Below are 19,748 nucleotides of genomic sequence, written 5' to 3' on the forward strand. Positions count from 1 at the left end.
CTCATTTAACCTTTATCAACAAGTAATATTATTGCTTGCCATCAGTTCTTAGGTTGAAACTCTATTCATTTTGATTATCTACAGCTTGTTCTCTGTATTCTTTTGGAAGGGCTCATGTGAGCAGTATTTCTTGATTTCTGGCATTTTGATAACAGTTTACCTAAGCCTTCTATATGTTAAAAATCAGTTTTATTGAATATAAAACACTTTATTCATATTTTCTGGAATATCTTAAATATATTACTGCATTTTCGTCTTGCATAAAGTGTTGCCTTTGAAAAATTGGATGTTGGCCTTCTGGGTGATGTTCTTAGGTGTATGTGGTGCTCTTTCAGGCAGTGGTTTCAATTTTTAAACAATTTCTAGGAAGATTTCTTGAATTATAGTTTCTACTGTTTGTTTTCTCATGGCAGTACTCTTTAAAGACTTCTATTACCTAAGTGTTGGATCTTTCTTGCTTCCATAGTCGTTGCTTTCCCTCAAATCCTTTTCATCCTTTCATTTCTTTTGATTTCAAAAGTGTTCCTCCTTTTTACCTTCTAGTTCTCTTAACACTTTATCTGTTTGATGTATTTTCTCTTATCATTCAGGCTTAATCTTTATTTTTGAAATTTTTTTTTCAATTTCTAATGCTTTCCTGAGTTCTGTTACCTTATTTTTGAGTTTTTTGAAATCTGATTTATGTTCTTTCATGTCTTGAGTCATTTTTGTAATGTCTTTTAGCTTAGTTCCAAATAGTAGGTTACAATTTTCACCTATTTTGTGAAATGTGTATGTGTTTCTGGTATGCTTTTATTATCAGGATATTATGTATGCTTTTATTATCAGGATCTTATTCTGTATCTTGCTCTCTTTTTTCTTATAATAACTTCATGGGATTTACCTACATCATTTTCTGTTGCCTTTTTTTTGGTTGGTTTGTTTAGGGTGGCTCTTCTTATAGTGCTCCCTCTGCTGTTGTTTTTGGGTACTCTTCAAAAGTGTGGTATTTGTTTTCTGAGATTTCTAGGCTTTCTAGCTGAGATTTGCTGCCTTCCTCACTTTTATTTTGATATTCTCTTTCCTTTTTCTTTATTATACTTATTGTGCTCGATTTTGATTCCACACCTAGTAGTTTATCCTTATTGTAACACCCTTAGTAAAGGATCAGTTTCAAGAGTTCATGGGCGCTCGATAGCACCAACTTCCTCAGACTTCACCATGGACCCCTGCACTTAGTCACTATTGGAAATGGCAGAAACCCTTCCAGATGTAGTTTCTGTACTCAAATTGACCTTCCGGTCAATTTGCATTTGCTGTTTTGGGAGTCTCTGTTCTCATATCTATCTGACACCCTATTTCCTTTTACGTCCTCTCATACCATGAAGGTTCTGTGGTTGTTGGTGATCTGTTCCCACCTCCTACTTGGTGGCGGGGGGATTCTTTGTCACCTATTTTTTTTTGTAAATGGTGTCTGTGGATTTGGGGTTTATATTTTTATGTGGTGATTTAGGGATGCTCAAAAGCATTGCCATTGCCTCAGTTGTCCCTGAATCTTTCTAGTTTACCACTGCTTAATTGCTGTTTATAGTGTTCTTTGTTTCAAGTTTGATCATCTTGCCCTAATTAGATTATAACATCCTCTAAATAGTGATTGAATCTAATCAGTCCAAGTGCTATTTGTGTTGAAAACAACCTTTACAGTATCAGGCATAGGACTGGCATTCAATAGCTCAGAGTCATCAGTTTGGAAATTGGTCTACGGGTAATTATATCCCAACTTTTTGGGTAATTATATGCAACCTTTTAATAGTAGGATCAGCAGCTACTCTTACAAATTGAAGGGAAACAGGAATATCAGCTGGGCCTGCCTGAACATGAAGTTCATTCATTTGTCATCTTTGGTGTATACTATATAGCCTGTCATCCTCTGGTCTAAACATTCCTGGAAGACGTTGATCAGATGTCTTCTGATCCTAAAAAGTCCCATATCGATTATCCCAAAAAGACCACAAAAATAGTAAGCATCATAGAAACATATTGGAAACAGCAAATGTCATCCTGAAGAATAACAGCTTATTTCTGTTTGTCACAATTTAAAACATTGTAAAGGAATTGTAGAAACTCTTGAGCGGAGCAATTAAAATAGTCAAGATGGTAAAAAAAAAATTTTAAAAGACTAAGGCAAAACAAACAAAAAACCAAAGATTGTCCAGTTTATTAAGATGAAGAGAGGCAAATGGGTGTGTGGGTGGGATACGATGGAATTTGATGATTGTGAAGGAAATTAAGGAACACAAGTAATACTTTCAGTTAAAGGAAACATTAGTTTGTATACATTAGGTGGTAGTTTTAGGGATATTCTTATCCTAACAATAGCCCGATTCCTTTGCTTCTGAATTTGGTATTGTAAAGTCAGCTAACACAAGTCAGTTCCTGAAACACAGCAGAACTTTACTGAGTTGATAAAACTTGCCAATATTTATAGTGTTAATAAGTTGGTATTTCTTATTTTTACTTCATTTGACTTCCTTGCTTAAAAGAAATCATACTTGTGATACAGAATTGCACACCTGAAATCTATGTAATTTTACTAACAATTGTCACCCCAATAAATTAAAAAAAAAAAAATTAAAAAAAAAAAAGAAGTCAAGTTGTAACCTGGAAAAAAAAATCATACTTTATTTTCATTTCTGAAGATAGATTATTTATATTGTAATATGCTTCATTTAAAATTACTTCTAATTTTTCTCTTTTAAAAATCTTTAACAGGCTTCAACAAATAATGAAAGTTCTAATCACAGTTTTGGAAGTTTGGGATCTTTAAGTGACAAAGAATCAGAGGTAAGTAACTTTATTTTAAATATGGTGCTATTAAAGTAAAATATGGAATTAACTTTTTTTTTTTAAACTAAATAGGTTTTTGTCTTCATCAATCCTTGTGCCAAAGGTTACTACTTTTTAAGTTTCTTGTAGGAGCATTTTATTCTGCCTTATGAAGCACAGCATTCAGATTGACAACTGTATTTGGCGTTAGAAAGAAAATATATTTTTTTTGGTTATGTAGCTGAACTTGTACATTAGTGGTGTAGATGTTTTCAGTGGAAGACAGTTACTAGCCATTCATAATTCTAGGGGATGAAGGTGGTTTTTGTAATGAGTTGTTTCACAGTTTTCTACTATTTCTTGTTACACTTACTGGTTTGGTCCTGAGTAAGGGTTTGTTTACTTTCTGAGGTACAGATATAGTTTTTTTTCTCTTTTTGAAATTTCTTGTGGAATTTCATGCTGTTGGTTTTCACTTTTCATATTTAAAAATATTTGAAAAACCCCTCCTCTCCTACCTACTTATCCTACTAAGTAAATATATGGGATTTTGTAAGTTGGATTCATTGTATAGTTCACACTGAACATGATGTACTTGATGGCATAGTTTTAAAATGTACAGACAGGAATTTCTTTGGGTTTTAGCATTCACTTGTTGGTGCTGCAACTTTACTTTTTGTGGATGTAGCTTTTAATATCGTCTCTTCTTGAATTACAGAGTTCTTTCGTGAGTGTGTGTATGTGTGTGTGTGTGTGTGTGTGTGTGTGTGTTTTCTCTGTCAAAGTGAACTTATTTCTACCTGATCCATTTTAGTCTTTTTTCTATTTGGGTTAGTGTAGATATATCACCTTGGTAAATACCAGTAGGTTGTTAGCACTCAGTGGCTCTTAGCCATTTAGTTTTGGTGTTCAGTGGAAAGGGAATATCAAAAGTGGCATCTTTTTAAAGCCCCGTGTTACTGAAAGTATCTAGGAATCTGTAGGGTAGACAGTTTGTGCAGTTCTGTGCAGGCTCCCTGACACTCCAGAGGAGTGTGGCATAGGGCTTTCACTCATCAGGCTTTCCCTTCCACAGAGACAACTGGCAGGCAGCTGAAAGGACTGTGCAAGTGCCGGGACTTTATCTGCAGTAGGTTCCCGTGAGGTAAGCGTTAGTAGCCCCTGTAGCACCAGATGATCACAGTTTAGTTTTTTATTAAATTCACACACTTGTACTGAGTCCTTCAAAATTGCAGGTTTAGATCTAGTCAAAGTACAGTTTTTCAAAAACTACATCAAGAATTTTCACTTTATATTTCCTGGACTTTCAAATATATCTTGATATTTCCAGATTTGGGTCTATTTAGTAATTTCACATGCCTCCTCTTTCATAGGCTTTTATGTTATGAAGAGCAATAAAATAATTTTAGATATTTCTCTTTTCTGTTCACCACATCTGGTGTTTTTGATAGATTTTTTTAAAAATAGTAAAACATAGTAGAAGTTAGATCAGCTATTACATATATTACTATGTTCTTTATAGATGCAGTCTTTGGCTTCTTTTCAAAAGAATCAGTCTATAAGAAAATACCACTTCTCTGTAAAGAATTCAAAGGACCACTTTGGGCTATATTTTTAGTTAAAAATGTTTTGTTTTTTCTTTTAAGACCATAGTGGCATTTGCAGTGAAATACAATTTGGTTCACCATTGATTGTATTTAGCTTTATTTGTATAGAAATTTTGACGTTTGGGGCAGTAATAGAAAATCTTAAAAATCTTTTGTCTTTTGCTATTCTGAGTTCTATATCTGGAAGTTTAATAAATGAGTGACACAGTATTTTGGAAATGACTACATATTATCCATTTCCTCAAGATTTAAAGAAGCAATTTTTTTTTTTTTTTTTGTCTTTCCATTTTAAGAAGCTACGTATCTGGAAAATGATTCCCAGGTTTTATTTCTAAACTAGATACTTTAATTAATGAATTCCCTTGGGGTGAAATTTCATAACACATCAAGATACAGGTATTCATAGCTCATTAAGTCAAGTTGTTGGGAGTAAACAATAAATTGCAAGATAGTAGTACTTCTTTTTTCCCCAGTACCCCTAGAAGTAGAGTTTATGTAGTATTCCATTATTTTCTGATGTCATTTTATTCTTTTGGTAACCCATTTCCTGATCATTACTTTTTTAAAAAATAAAAGCTTTTTTTGTAGTTGTTTTTATGAACAAATAGTAATAACAGGTTTAGTTAAAAAAAAAAAAAAAGAAAAAGAAAGAAAGCAGTTTTCTACCACCCACCCTTATGACAGCCTACTTTCTATTCTTTTAGCTTTTCTTCCTCGTATTTATTTCCACATTTTAATATAAGTAATGTGCTTATATTAAATTATATAATTACTTATATTATAGTAGCTTATATTATAGTAGCAATTGATGAAACATTTGCTACTTTGTTTCATCAATTGGACATTATCTGTTGAGACCCTCTTAGTATTTATAAAGATTAGATTACTAATATCCCTTTCCTCTACTCTGTCCTCCTACCCAATAATCTTTGCAGGTACCCAGAACCCCTCCTGTTTTCGTCTATCGTTTACTACTAAAACTGAAAAGCACCTGATATTTTCTGTTGGGCTCATTGAATCTACTTCAACTGAAAGTTTTTATTTCAGTTTATATATGAATTACTTTATAATGCCTTTTATTTCTGAATGTAAATTTGTAGAACAAAATGGTTTTTCCTTTTGTTAATGAAATTGCCTAGTAGGTAGGAAGGTGCTGGTATTGTTTTTGCTTTATTTTACAACACTCTAGGTTTATTCAACAGGCTCCAAAAATTCACTGTGTTTTCATTAAGCATTTATTACTTATCTATTATCTTCTAACCTCTGTGCCCAAGCACAGAGAATATAAAGATGAATAGGAAACTATCCCTGCCTTCATATAAGATCAGTGTCTAGTAGGACAGACTGTTTCATAAACAGAGTGGGCTATGCTAGCATAGATGGAAGCACAAGGTACTACAGGATCAAAGAGCAAGGACCCCTAATTTTATCTGCCTGCAGTGGGGAAGTGGGAGGGAAACAAAGAGGTCTTTCTTCAAAGAAGAAATGATAGTTGTTAGGAAAAGCCGTGAATCATCCCAGAGGACAAGGGCAAAGTGTGAGAAGGCAGGCAGGCAGAGGGACTAAGATATGCTTTTGCTTTCACATAGAAGCATGGCAGGTAGTTTTGTTCAAGACGTAGGGCAGTGATTCTCACGCCCAGTTGGACTTTAGATCACCTGAGGAGCTTAAGGAAAATACCACGCTGCCTACCTAGCTGATTCAGCTGGTTTGCAAACTTCCAATATAATATAGGAGGATATGCAGGAATGGTAAAAGGTAAGCAGAGGTCAGGGTGTAAAAGCACCTGTATTTCATACTAAGGAATTTGGACTTTTATGTAGGTTTTGGAGAGCCACTGAAGCAGGGGAAACAAAAGATGAAGTAGAGATGAAGGCGTGTCCCAGGTGGCAGTGTAGAGGACAGGATTGGAGGGAAGTGAAACCTAAATTGGGAAGATTATTGATTTCAGGATTACTATGCCTTTGCAAACTCCAACCCTCCAGAGTTCAATATTAGGAGGAAAAGCTTCAAGTGGGAGGGATTCTAATTATAGTGTTCTCAAGTTTGCTGTTTGGGCTCTGCCTCCTCCTTCAGATTCTTTAACTTTGGGTATTGATGCCATCACCACCCAGACCCAAGCTTCTCATAACTTCATGTGCAAGTGAATTACCACGGGTTCTTATGTCTGTAGGTCTCCAGTGGGGCTTTGCATTTCTCCAACAAGCTCTCAACTTCCACTAGATTTAAAAAGTAGGATCAGTAGGGTTTGATGACTGAATGTGGGGAAAAGAAGGAAAGGGAAGTGCCTAGGATTACTGTAAGGTATCTAACTTTAGGTGATAACTCAGGAAAGAAAGGGGTCAGGCTAGAGATGAAGACTTAGGAGTGTCTGGCATTAGGTGTGAAAGGACTGGGTGATCTGAGGATTCCTGGGGGTTCCTGAGACTCTTTCAGGGGGTCCACAAATTCAAAACAATTTTTATAATAGTGCTGAGACATTATTTGGCTTTTTTGCCATAATGCTAAGACATATTTGGCTTTCAAAATTTTTCATTTTCTCATGAGCTTACCTTGAAGATATCCAGAGGCTCTATGACACATGACATCACTGATGATTTATGGATTATGTACTTATGTATTCTGGTGTTTAAAAGTTGTTTAGTTTTAAATTCTAAAATGGTAAATACCGAAAGTTATATCCCATATAAATAACAGCTCTTTGGGGCCCTGCGTAGTTTTGTAGAAGGGTTCTAAGACCCAAAAGTTTAAAAACTGCTTTTGTAGATGAACTCATCCTGATAGTTTGTGTAACACTAAGAAATGTTAGTCGGCAAGGTGGGTGTGCTGGAGAAAGGAAATGGATAGAAGAAAGAAAAACAGGAGAAAGTGATGGAGAAGAATAATTAATAGAAGTAAATGTCACAGAAGTCATTTAAGATAATGACTGTAAAAAGTGACTAAGAATTTGTCACTTAGGCTTCGTTTTAGCAGATTAATGGGAGCAAGATGCCAGATTATAGTAAGTTAAGGAACCATTGGAAAGTGAGGAAATAGTGACAGCAAATATTGACTACTCTTGGCAGAATCTTGACTCTGAAAGAAACAGTTTCTAGAGTCTAACAGGCTTGACATATTATGTGTTAATAAAGAAAAAAGGGTCAGAGCAGAGCTACGATGGAACAAAGAAAGTGCTGAAGAGCGAGGAGAAAATAGAACTGAAACTCAGCACGTTTTCCTGGAGGCTGTTTGCAGAGTGAGACCCAGACCCTGCTGGTCAGGGTTAGCTGTGGGCATAACTGACCAGGAGTGTCCTTTCTTCTGAGGGGCGAACTTCCACACCTAACAACCTTTCTCCTACTGCACAGTGAAAATAAAGGTTATTAGCTGACGGTAAGAATCATGAATAGGTTGTGGGTGTGAGGAGAAGGATAACAAATTTTATGGGAGGGTCAGGGAAAGGAGTTGGGGAGGGGGTCACTCATCCTTCATTTAAATGTTTTAGAGTACCTGAAGGAGTTAGAAACATGGTCTGCATGCCTTATCTGCTGGCTAAACGTCCAGATTATTTTGTGGTGATAAAAGAAGGAATCCATGCCTTGATCCACCCATTTGTAGTTCTTGCAAGACCCTTCCTATGTCTAAACACAAAGACCTTCTCTACTATCTCTAAGTTCTGTAATTGCTGTCCCCATCCTACCTTACCCCAGCCTGCTAAGATAAATTAGGTAGGTATCTTGTAGCTCATTTGGGATTTATAGTGAATATTAACGCTATAAACGTTCCTCCTCCCTGCCTCTCCTTTTGGAGACCCTAGAATATATTTCTCTGCTTTCTTTTATTTCTCACTGAAGTGGAGTATTTTTGTCTGATTATAAGACTGGATATAAACATCATTGAATTATATCATCTTTAATGTTGGAGAAACACATTTAAGTATATTTATACATATGTGCTTACTACATAATGTTTGTAAAGCAGATGCATACACGTGTCGGATTATTGTTTTTTGCCTCCATTTAATCTTTAATATTCATCTTCTGTGTAACCTGAATTAGAATTGAGCAATTTAAAACTCTCTCTTTCGCAAACCAAAGTATTTGTTTCCCTTCCTCCTGGGTAATTATCAATTCTTTAGCTCTCCATGACCCTCTCCTTAGCACATTAGCATTAAATTAGTTCAAGTGCATTTGGGGATTTTTGGGTTATTTAAGATTAAGGATTTTAAGTTCAGATGTGGAAGCTGGGACAATTGTTGCATCTAGACATTTAAACTTAGTTCGACTTTCAGAATTGTAATGATTGTAATGAAAGAAGAATATAATATAGATATGATGGCTTGATTGTCTGAATTTACCTCTAACGATGATTAATGAAGGCCCTTTTATGAAAGATCTGTCATTAGCTTTCTCATTTGAATTAAGTTCCTAGAAGTAGTCTTGGAACTTAGTGTTTTCTTTTTCCCCTCAGTTGAGTTGAAGACACTTTGAAGCATTAATGCTTTGTTCTGTTCTTTTTTAAAGGGCCACATTGTGTGTGCTTTTTTATTTTCATATTTTAGAGGAAGTCGAAATTAAAAATAGTAGGCAGTTAGACCTAAAACTAACTTGGACTTGGCTTCAAGAAGGCATTATTTCCATTTCTTGAACTTCATGCTGTTTATAGTTATCTAATAGGTTTTTAAATGTAGAATCTTACTTTTGAATAAGATATTTTAAAATTGCACTTAAACATGCGTAAATTGATTAAATGGGTTGTCTTCTATTCTTAGTAAATCAGCTAAATTAGGAGAGTGATGAGTATTTCCTGTTTTTACATTGTTTTTATATACATACCCATCTCTACTTTTTCCTGTTTCCCTTTTGCCTTCTTAATAATTGTGTTCAGTTTGAATGTTTCCTCAGTGAACACTTAGGTACCCAGGATTGATTGGAAGTTATGATTTTATTTGAAAATAGAGGTATTACTGGCCATAAATTTTAGGTTTTAGATTGATTTTTAAAAATTCATTGAAGTTTTACTTGTCTGTATATATTTGTTAAATCCCGTACAGATCTTTTCTTTAATGTCTTAGTTTGAGTACCCAGTAAGAAAGAAGAAAATTTGAAAACCAAATTTAATGATATATAGTTTAAGAATCATCAAAAATTACATTTTTCTGCCTATTCCCCTCCGAATGAATTACCTTGTTTTTGACTTTGTTCTGTGTATATCTGTTCAGCTTCTCAAGATTGTTAGACACCTAGTTATTTTTAAGAAATATCCTTTGTATCCTGCTTCCTGCATTATTTTCTAAAATGTTTTATCTTGATAAATGGTCTTTGTGGTGTTCTATTTGATGGGCTCCTGTGTCATCGTCTTTACTTACCTTCCAGCCGGTAGTATTTTCTCACTTCTTGCTGTTAGGTGGGCCAAACCATAAATCTTAGTAAGTACTATTATGTCATTTGTTTTGCTGAGACACTGTATGTAACAGTATTGCTATATACAGTGTACAGTATATACAGTAACATTGTCTTGAAGGTGGGTACTTTGGGTGTACCTGCAGAATTGTGTATTTTGTAACACTAATAAAGACATTGTCTCAGTAGGGGAATAAATTTGTGGGTTTTTTTTCTCTCTCTCTTATTAAAACTAATAATCAAATTTATAAATTACAGGATTTAAAAGTTCCTGTGAAAAACCTGGAATTACTTTGTAAATTTTTCTTTTATTTCAAAGAGAAAGCTGTATTTAATGCTAACACCATACATTAAAGGACATGCTCTTACAGGAACTATATTCAGCTATAAGTTAGTGTGTCTTACTCCAAAGCCATATGATAGGGTTCACAGCAAAGAAAGTGACTCTATTCTGGTTGAATATACTCGTATATGTCCTTAGTCTCCCGGAAGGAAAAGTGAACTGGAAACCAAATGTGGGTCTGATATTGACCCTGTGCCTCTGTTTTTATAAAGATGGAGGACTGTGTGTCAGAATCATCTGGGAAGCTTTATCAAAGTAAAAGTACGCAGACTTCCTGCTTGGAAATTCTCATATACTCTAGATAATCTTGCAATTTCTTATAAATCATGAAATCTTGAAATAATTCAGTAAGCCATTTAGTTAAATGTTTCCCTTTATAAAAGTGCATTTAGTATGGGTGGTTGGTTGTTTTTAGAGCAGGAAAAGTTCTAAGCTGATTGATGAAAAGATAGGAAGAGGAAAATGCCAGGTCATTTTTAGAATGAAGACATATTTTAAAGTGAAACTATACTGCTTGTATACTGCTTGACCATAGTAGGTGGTCAGTAAATATTTGTTGAATAAATATATTTAATTTCACTTTAGTTGTAGCTTGGTAGTTTTTGTGTCAGTACAAATGATTCCGATGTATTCATCAAAGCAAGGTTTCTAAACCTTAACAGCATTGACATTTGGGGCGAGATAATTCTTGGGGGTGAGGGGGGTTGTCCTGAGCAATGTAGGACGTGTGGTAGCCTCCCTGTCTAACACATCAGATGTCCGAAGCCCACAGTTGTGGCAACCACCAGTGTTCTCCAGAGATTGCCAGATACTCTGGGGGCAGGGGCAGATCTCCTCGGCTTGACAGCCGCTCCATTAATGAAGGAGGGAAAATAGTTTTAACACGTTATCTGGGGAGCTAGATTACAGCTATGTAAGTTTCACATCTCTAAGTATGGAAACAGAAGCCCAAGAAGATTAATTTGCCCACAGATAATAAGTTAACAAGAGTCAAAATTCTAATTCCAAAGTATCTTTTATTTCAAAGCGATGCTCCTTAACTCCTATGCTATGCTCTCTCTGTGTAACTAAGACGGTGTATAACTTAATTAGTTAGACAAATGACCCTAGTAGTCTTTTGAAAAAAATGGTATTCGTTTTTGGAAATATTTAGATGTAAGATGATTTATAGTAATTATCAAATTTGCCAATCCAAGCTATGCCTGGACTTATAGCACCTCACAAATGTTTTATCTGATAAGTATGGCTTTTAGACTGAATTTTAAGGGCATTCAGCACAAGCTGACATTTCTGAGAGATTTGGTTTCAATGTCTTATGATAGAGTTTTTAAAATATTCGATGTATCTTTATGTCAGCAGAACATAGTGATTATTTTACGAATTTTCTTTAAGATTCTCATTTTCTAGGATAACCGAGTAACCATGACAACTAATTAGACTTATTTTGTCCTAATGAGATGTATGTCTGCTATATGTCACAATTTTGGTCTTTAATTCTTAATGGAAGATTATATAAAGAATAACTTCCTAAATTTAGACATTCTCTAAAGTGGAATATGCAGGAAACACATGACTTATTATTATCTTATATGTAGATTGACCATTGCTAATCCTTATGATACATCAGCATCATTTTTCAAAAGTAAGAACTTTTCAAAAATAAGAATTTCTTTGATGTCTTTCCAGAGATGGTTGAATTTGGAAAGGGGATTTCATCATGAACTTTAAATAAAAGTTTTGAAAGTGATTTTGATATATAGTCAACATTGAGAATCTGTGCTATTAGATAAATGATAGAACAATTTCTTTTAAAAAATAAAACAAGAAATCCCCTTTTTCTGGTTATAAATGTAGTATTGCTATAGAGAAAACAACAATGAAATACCTTTTTTTTTAACACATCACATAGACAGAGCTTAGATTGGTGGGTATTCTTATACAATGTCAGTGTATGTATAGATTGATATTGCCTTTGAAAGTGCAATTTGACAATATCTTTAAATGTTTAAATGTGCCTATTGTGATACAGCATTTACACTTAAAAGTGTCTCTCCCAAAGCAATAATTATATGAGGACCTCTAGGGATTCACGTTCAAGGAAATGGCTATACGGATATTGTACAGGAGCATGTTACTATATCATGAGTGTCATCATGGAAGAAAAGTTACAAAATCACTGTTCTAAATTGTACTATTATTAGTACTCTCAAAATGCCAACATTTCTAGAATAAGTTATCTTCAAAATTTGTTTTTTCCTCCAACAGCATTTGCTCTGTGTGGCTCTTTTATTCTGGTTGTATGATTTGAAAACAACTTACCAGATTATATGAATAAAGGAGAAAGTCCAACTTTTTAAATTTTATGGTTTATGCTATTTAACAAATAAAACCTTAAAGGGAAAGCCAGAGAAGAGAAAATGCTGAGAAATAGTTATGTTACATAAATAATAAGAAAATGGCAAACAGTACTGCATTTTATCAATATTGAAGACTTAGTTCGGATGTTCCTTTGAAATATATGTGAGTGCAAATTAAAATGTGTCCAGGTGATAGGAGCTTAAGAAGTCAGACTGTAAGCGTGGCAAGTAAAGTAGTTTTAAAAATTGAGAATAAGATTGTTTTAGTATTGTATTTACGTACTGATAGGTTATGGGAGGTGCATATTTGTGAAGGGAGTAAAAATATTCCAGGCTTTTAAAAATAGGAGCTGGCACACTTTAAGTTACCTCTAAGACAGCATGCATTTTAGTTGGGTGGTTACTCAGTTTTGTCTTATTGGCTCTTTACCATCTTTGATATTACATATTATTAAATAATAAAGGCAATATAGCAGAAATTAGGCTACACTCAGATTTGCCGATACATTGATTGGATTTACTTTGAACAGCAAGGGAATGCTCTTACTCAGAGATAGGATCCCAAAATGTTGCATACACAAACTTTTTTACACTAAATATTGAAATCAGTATAACTATTATACTATTGAAGCAGTATAACCGTGATCTTCTTTTAGGTGTTAAAGATTCAAGCAAACATTTCCAGATAATAGTTCTCAAATTAAAGTTTTGACTCTTGGGCAGAGACAGGCTCTGTGAATTTCACGTCTTCCCAGCTCAAAATCATCCTTGAATTAGGACGTACATATATTTCATGATAGTTTTTATCTAAATGTAACTTGGATACAAAACAGCAAGGAAATTATCACAATTTTAGTGTTCTTATAGTGCATAATTCTAACCTCGTTTTTATAGCAAAAGGTTGGAAGAAGCAGTACATTTGATATTCTTGAATAGAACATCTATTTTACATTAACTATTCTTATACGGCTCCAGGTTTTCCGTTCTCATTCCAGGCTGTTTTGATACGTGCCATTGAAGTAAAGATTTTTCCAGCATTTTCCTGTCTCTCATCTAGTTCAATAAATTGTGCCTAGAAATGTGGATAAAAATTGAATATTGTTATTTCCAGCTGCAAGCAAAAAGATTTGTCATGCCATTTGTTCACATGTAGTGAGCTTGAATTTGATACCTGAGTAACTATATGCATCATTGGAATAGCCAATGAGTTGTATTTTTGAAGCTAATCTTTAGCTAAATGAATTGATCAGAAAAAATCAGTCTGACAAGTTTGAGGATTGAGTATTTTGTTAGGGATATTGTTTAATATTAAAGTAACTTTCTGTTTATTTTAAAGCATTTTCTCATTTAACAGAAAGAAATTAACTATATCTGTGTCTACTAAGTATAATGATTTTATTAGAGATCATGATACCGGACTTTTTGTTGTCTGTTCAGTCAGGGCTGACGAACTCTACTTAAAGAAGAGGTGAAGAATAAATTTTAATATCCATTCTTTTTTCTTTTCTTGATGTTTTCACATACTGTTACAATTTTTCAATAGTGAATTTATGCCAACAGTTTTAAATGTCTGTCTAGTTGGAGGCTTGTGGAGGTAATTATCTATTTTCATGAAACTATCCATATTGATTTATATCCCTCATTTTGTAACCATGTTCAGGTTTCTGTTTTGTTTTCTTATATTTGGTCTTATTTGCATTGAAGAAAGACACATTTGTTTTTATTTTAAGATAAACCAAGGCACATGATTAAATATGAAAAGTTTGTTTAATAATCACTGGGCTTACATGCCAAATGAAATTGGAACATTAGTTTAATTATGTCACTGTTATCTCTTGAGTTCTTTAGACTTGTCTTTGTTTTTTGAATGTACTTTCAACTGCTAGAAAATACTGTGTAAATTCACACTAATATCTTGGAACATTTAAATGCCAGAGTAATCATTCAGGTTTTGGTATGATTACGAATTAGCATTTATAAAGCTAAGTTGATTTTAAAGAGTACCAGTCTCTCTTCATTTTCTCCTAACCACTGTTCAACTTGTATGTCGGAATTCTTTGCCTTTTAATCATTTCTGTAGTCTTTCCATCTTTACTTTAAAGCCAAATCATATTATTTTGCCTTCCATGTTAATCCTTCCTATTGTGGTCAATTATAGTGCAATAGTTGAGAAAATATGTAGAGAAGAAAAAAAAGAAGTGACATCATTAGTGAGAGCAATAATAAGGTATAAAGTGTTCTATATAAAGTGCTCAGTGTATGCAAATTTCACACCTTATGCAAATACAAAAGCTGCCTGGTTGATGTCGTTTGGGTTTTGTAGGAAATCGGTGGTCAAGATCAGGGGATTTTCAAACGTTTTTTAAGCCATCAGACTTTCTTCAGAGTAAGTCTAATATAGAACCTCAATATGAAAATAATAGGAAATCCTGTGTTTGCAGGGACGGGGGTGGAGGTGGGAGAGGATGTGTCTCTGGTAGGCTAGAGCCATAACTCAGCTACCTGCTCCTTCTTTCCCTTCTCCCCCACCTTTAATAACTTGAGGCACAACCTTCTCTCCCCCAAGGTATCTCTTGAGTATAGTTTTGAAAATCTCAGATAGTATTCTGAACTTTTCCTCAGTGATGATTCATTTTAGAGATTAAATATTTGGTGAGTTTCTGCATATCCTAAATCGCCAAGGTTCCAAATCCCCAAATAAGTCCATTTACAAATGAGTGAGTCAGGAGAATTGGCAGCAGTAGGCTTCATTGATAGTTTGTTGTTGTTGTTTAATAAAGGTGTTTCTCAGATATTTAAATCAAAACCAAAAAACTGTTTACTGCACAGTTGCCTGAGGGTTACTGATGTAATACTTATGGCCTAGACTACAGACAGGTTCTACGGCTTGTAGTCGAGAATAGAGTTAAATGAGACCTCAAAGAGGAAGTGTGCTTATTTTACAAGCCCTCCACGTTATTTGTAAATTATTAGAGTAGGCGCTTCTAATCATTTAACAGGTGACACATGATTGAAGTTTTGAAACATAAAGGTACCCGGATATTTAGTGTAATAGGATAGCCATTTAGATAAGAGAGTTTATTGGGTGCTTGCTGACATTTATAGAGTACATACATACTCTGTTCCAGATGCTGTACTGGGTATGTTTGTTGTATGCTCCTCATTTCATACCTACAGTCCCCCTATGCCTGGATTACCACATTTAAAATTGATGAGAAAATTGAGTCTTGGGTTAAATAAAATGCTGAGAGGTACATACAGTAAATAAGGGACCCAGAGGTTGATTCCTAATCTGTGTTTCTTCAGAGACCCACGATACTTGATTTTTTAAGGAAATTACAGTCCATTTGGGCTGACAGAACAATCCTGTAATCTATGAGTTGAGAATGAAATTAAAGGTCAACACCAGGTTGTCATACTAGGACATAGGTGAAAACGATTAAGGTCACGAGAAGGGACAAAATGGTGTGTTTGTTTATAATGGAGACTTTTATTTATAGGCTAATCTAGTCATACTTTTTTTCCCTTCTTCCTCAAATTCTTCTCTGGTTTAAAAAAGGTAAACCTGTTGCCTTTTTTTTTTTACTATAATCATTATGCATTTGATGTTTTTTTCCAAGCAAAATGGCATTTTCCCCAAAGAACTGTGCCACTTCTCCATTCCAGAAAATTTTTAAATTTAGGGAAATTTTGCCTTAGGAAAAAAGCTTTTTGCCAAGTAATCTCTTTTTTTATTATTTATTTTTAAATTGCAATTGGCATACAATGTTATATTAGTTTCAGGTACAACATAGTGATTAGACATTTACATACCTTACAAAATGATCCCTACAGTAAACTAGTAATCATCTGTCACTATGCATAGGTATTATGATATTATTGATTATATTTCCTATGCTGTACATTGCATCCCTGTGACTTCAAAAATATGGAATGCTTCATGAATTTCCAATTTTAGTATATGTGCTTCCGAAGTAAGCACTGTCTATGTCTTTAAAAAACACACACACACACAAAAAAAACCTTAAATATCTCAAAGGGTATATTCAGTCAGGTATTTAATGAGTGTTATTCCAAATAAGTTCGAGAATTTCTTAATATATTCTTCCATCTCACTCCGTTTTTGGAGATAGCCAGTGAATATTAGCATTTTAGTGGCTCTGTGAAGCTCTGCAGTAAATAAATTTAACTTTGTTCACCCCAGGTGCACCACCTCACTGTCCCCTCCATTTAAAATGTAGCCTGTCAGTCAATCACCGATCAAGTGTTCCTTGTAATGTGCTTTAGAAATAATTTGTAACTACTTACAAGATTATCTCTTCCTTAGTTTTCTAGGTAGAAAATGTTTCCAGTATAACTTTCAGAATTACATTATTTTGTGTTTTTGTTTATTCAAAAATAGCTAGTCAAGATTTAAGATGGAGTTCATATGGGAGCCTGCCGTGCTTAAAATAGAATCTAGCATAAAACTTCTGAGAAGTCATACCTTCTTGACCTTATTTTTTTTACATAGATTAAGTTGGGAAAGATACGAATAAATTATAATTTGGGAATCCTCTTTTGTTTTAAGATAGATTTTAGCGTTCTTTATAAAAATGTTAACTTAGACTTTTTTAATTTAGTGATATTTTTATTCTGAGGAAAATAGAAGATTGGTTATTGTTTCTTTGAATTTGGTAATTTTGACAATGAAACTAAACCAATGAACTATTTACCCTAAATTGCTGGTACATTGCCAGTTAAGGTGGATTTCTTTTAAGATCTCTGGTTTGTGATGTGAAAACACATAGGCAAATTATTGGACATAATGAATTTTATGAACTTAACAAAATTTGGAAATATTTTTGTATAGTTGATTCATTCAGTTATTGATGTAGGGCATGTAGCATGTCAGAGAAAAAAAGCATTTAGTCCTTGGAAATATACAGAATTGGATTTGACTCCTGATTACCTTGAGTAAGTTATTTAATAATGATGTGTTTATCAAGTAGTAACTATGTGCTAAGCATGGAGAGGCGGGAGGGTGAGGTGGGGAGAAGGTATAAGTCCTGTCTTTAAAGAATTCAGAGACTGGTAGCATTGATTTTAATCTCTGTGAATCTGTTACCTTGTTGGCAGAATGGAGGTGAGAGAACTTAAAATCCCCAAAATCATACTTAGAGGAACCATAGATGCTCAATGTGAGTTAGGTTATGTTTTGTCATTCCTAGTATTTCATCATAAAACTACTCAGAGACATAAAAATATGGATCAAGTCCCTTCCTTGTTTGGGAACTTCATTGCTTTTACAGATTTATTTAAATTGTCTTGGTTTCATTGATTCAAACATTCTTTGTTCTGGCACCAGACATACTCGCCAAGCTTCTAGAGTTTGAGGGCCCTATGCCATTGCCTTGTGTTGGTTTTAATTTTATCTAAGCACAATAACAGTCTGTCAGACTCTACAAAAATTACTTGTTATTTTAGCCTGATAAAAATACTTGCTATCAGTTAAAAGAACAAACCTTTAATTTTAAAATAAGCCATCATGTAGGGCCAGGGGTCTGCTGTTTCTGTAAAGGGCTAGACTAGATATTTTAGGCTTTGTGGGCCATGTGGTCTCTGTTGGAACAACTCAACTCTGCTGTTATAATATGAAAGCAACCACAGACAATACATAAATGAATGAGTGTGACTGTGTCCAATAAAACTTTATTTATGGACACTGAAATTTGAATTTCTTATAATTTTCATACCTCAAAATATTTTTGTTTTGATTTTTAAAATTTTCAATCATTTAAGAATGTAAAGGTCATACTTAGATTATGGATTCTATGAACACAGATGTCCAACCAGATTGGTCAGTGGGCTATAGTTTGGTGACACTTAATCTAGAGCATAATCTATGAATTTATTATAATTGTTATTGGATAATAATTGTTAAGCATTTAGATGAGTAGTCCTTTTAGTAGGGATTATATATATCAGGGTTTGTCTTCTGCTTTTTTTTCCTATCTGTGTTTGCTTTTATAGACTACATATGTGCGAATAGTAGAAAATTAATAGGAAAAACATAAGTTTTTTTGTTGTTTTGCCCTATCCAGGAAGTTGATTTAAAGTGCATCTTTTAAAGGCTAATTACTCTCAGATTTTTCATTTATCGCAAATCACATTCTGTGTGAATTTCAAGTAATGTGTACAAGGTCTATACTTAGAACTTTTAAAATTTATAGAGCAGGAAATTTTATTTTTAAAATAAATTGTATGTAAGTTGTTACACATTTATATTGCATGAGCGCTATTGAACAAAACAGTATTCATTTTACTTTGAAAGTAAAAATGATTTTATACTGACTATAATAATTTTGTATGTTAAAACTGTAACTTAAAATTCTGTTAACTTTACTTTCTGTAGACACCGGAGAAGAAACAATCGGAATCATCTAGAGGAAGAAAGAGAAAAGCAGAAAACCAGAATGAAAGTAGTCAGGGTAAGCGAAACAAAATCTTCCGCCTACCCAGATAGGCATTGACAATTAATTATTCTGATTTTTAATCAGTTAATAGTTTAATTATAATATAAGTAATTGCATGTTTTTGTGATTTCTATGGCTATTATGTAATTTCTGCATTTAATAATAGTTTAGGAATGTGCTGTGCCTAAGAAATAATATGAAATTGGAATCTTGTCTTATCACAGGTAGTGTGTGGTTACTGTTGGTAGGCTTTTTGACATTTTATTTATCTATCTATTTAATTATTTATTTATATTTGAGAATGAGACAAACCTGGGAAGCATTACCTTATGTCTTTCATTTTTCTCTCTTTGTATGCATTACGGTATTAAGAACTTTAGATCTCACTTTAAAGCAAGTACCCAAGTTTACTCCTTCCTTTTATTATTTTTTTAAAAAGACTTTGTAAAAATAATTGAGAGACTTCTATTAAAGCACCATCTTACTCTTTTCATACCTGTTTTCATCCTTTTTTGCATACCTACCTTTTGTCATATGATTTAAGAAAATGATTTTTATTAGACTATAAAACTTCTTATAATGGACAACAAAATAGTGTTGTCATTTAATTTGGCCACTCAAAATTAAATATAATAAATTGGGACCTTAAATCATATATAATGATGATTTTATACATGTATTACATGTTTTGGGGCCAGTCTTTAAGGTCTAGGGCCACGAACCCGTAACTTACTAGTATTTACATGTGGCAATGGCATTAAGGAATGTATTTGCAGCAGTTGTCTTTCTGGAAAGAAGGA

The 19,748-nt window shown here is 33.7% G+C and overlaps 1 protein-coding gene across 1 annotated transcript in view; it reads left to right on the forward strand.

Annotated features, from left to right (window-relative positions):
* TLK1 (tousled like kinase 1) overlaps window positions 1-19,748 on the forward strand; it is a 124,895-nt gene that overhangs the window by 49,410 nt on the left and 55,737 nt on the right. Inside the window, exons 3-4 of the mRNA XM_033112316.1 lie at window positions 2,752-2,823; window positions 18,888-18,963. Of these exons, the coding sequence (XP_032968207.1) occupies window positions 2,752-2,823; window positions 18,888-18,963 (148 nt within the window). The remainder of the gene's footprint in view (window positions 1-2,751; window positions 2,824-18,887; window positions 18,964-19,748) is intronic.

Source organism: Rhinolophus ferrumequinum, chromosome 8, assembly GCF_004115265.2.
Source record: "Rhinolophus ferrumequinum isolate MPI-CBG mRhiFer1 chromosome 8, mRhiFer1_v1.p, whole genome shotgun sequence".
Taxonomy (NCBI): domain Eukaryota; kingdom Metazoa; phylum Chordata; class Mammalia; order Chiroptera; family Rhinolophidae; genus Rhinolophus; species Rhinolophus ferrumequinum.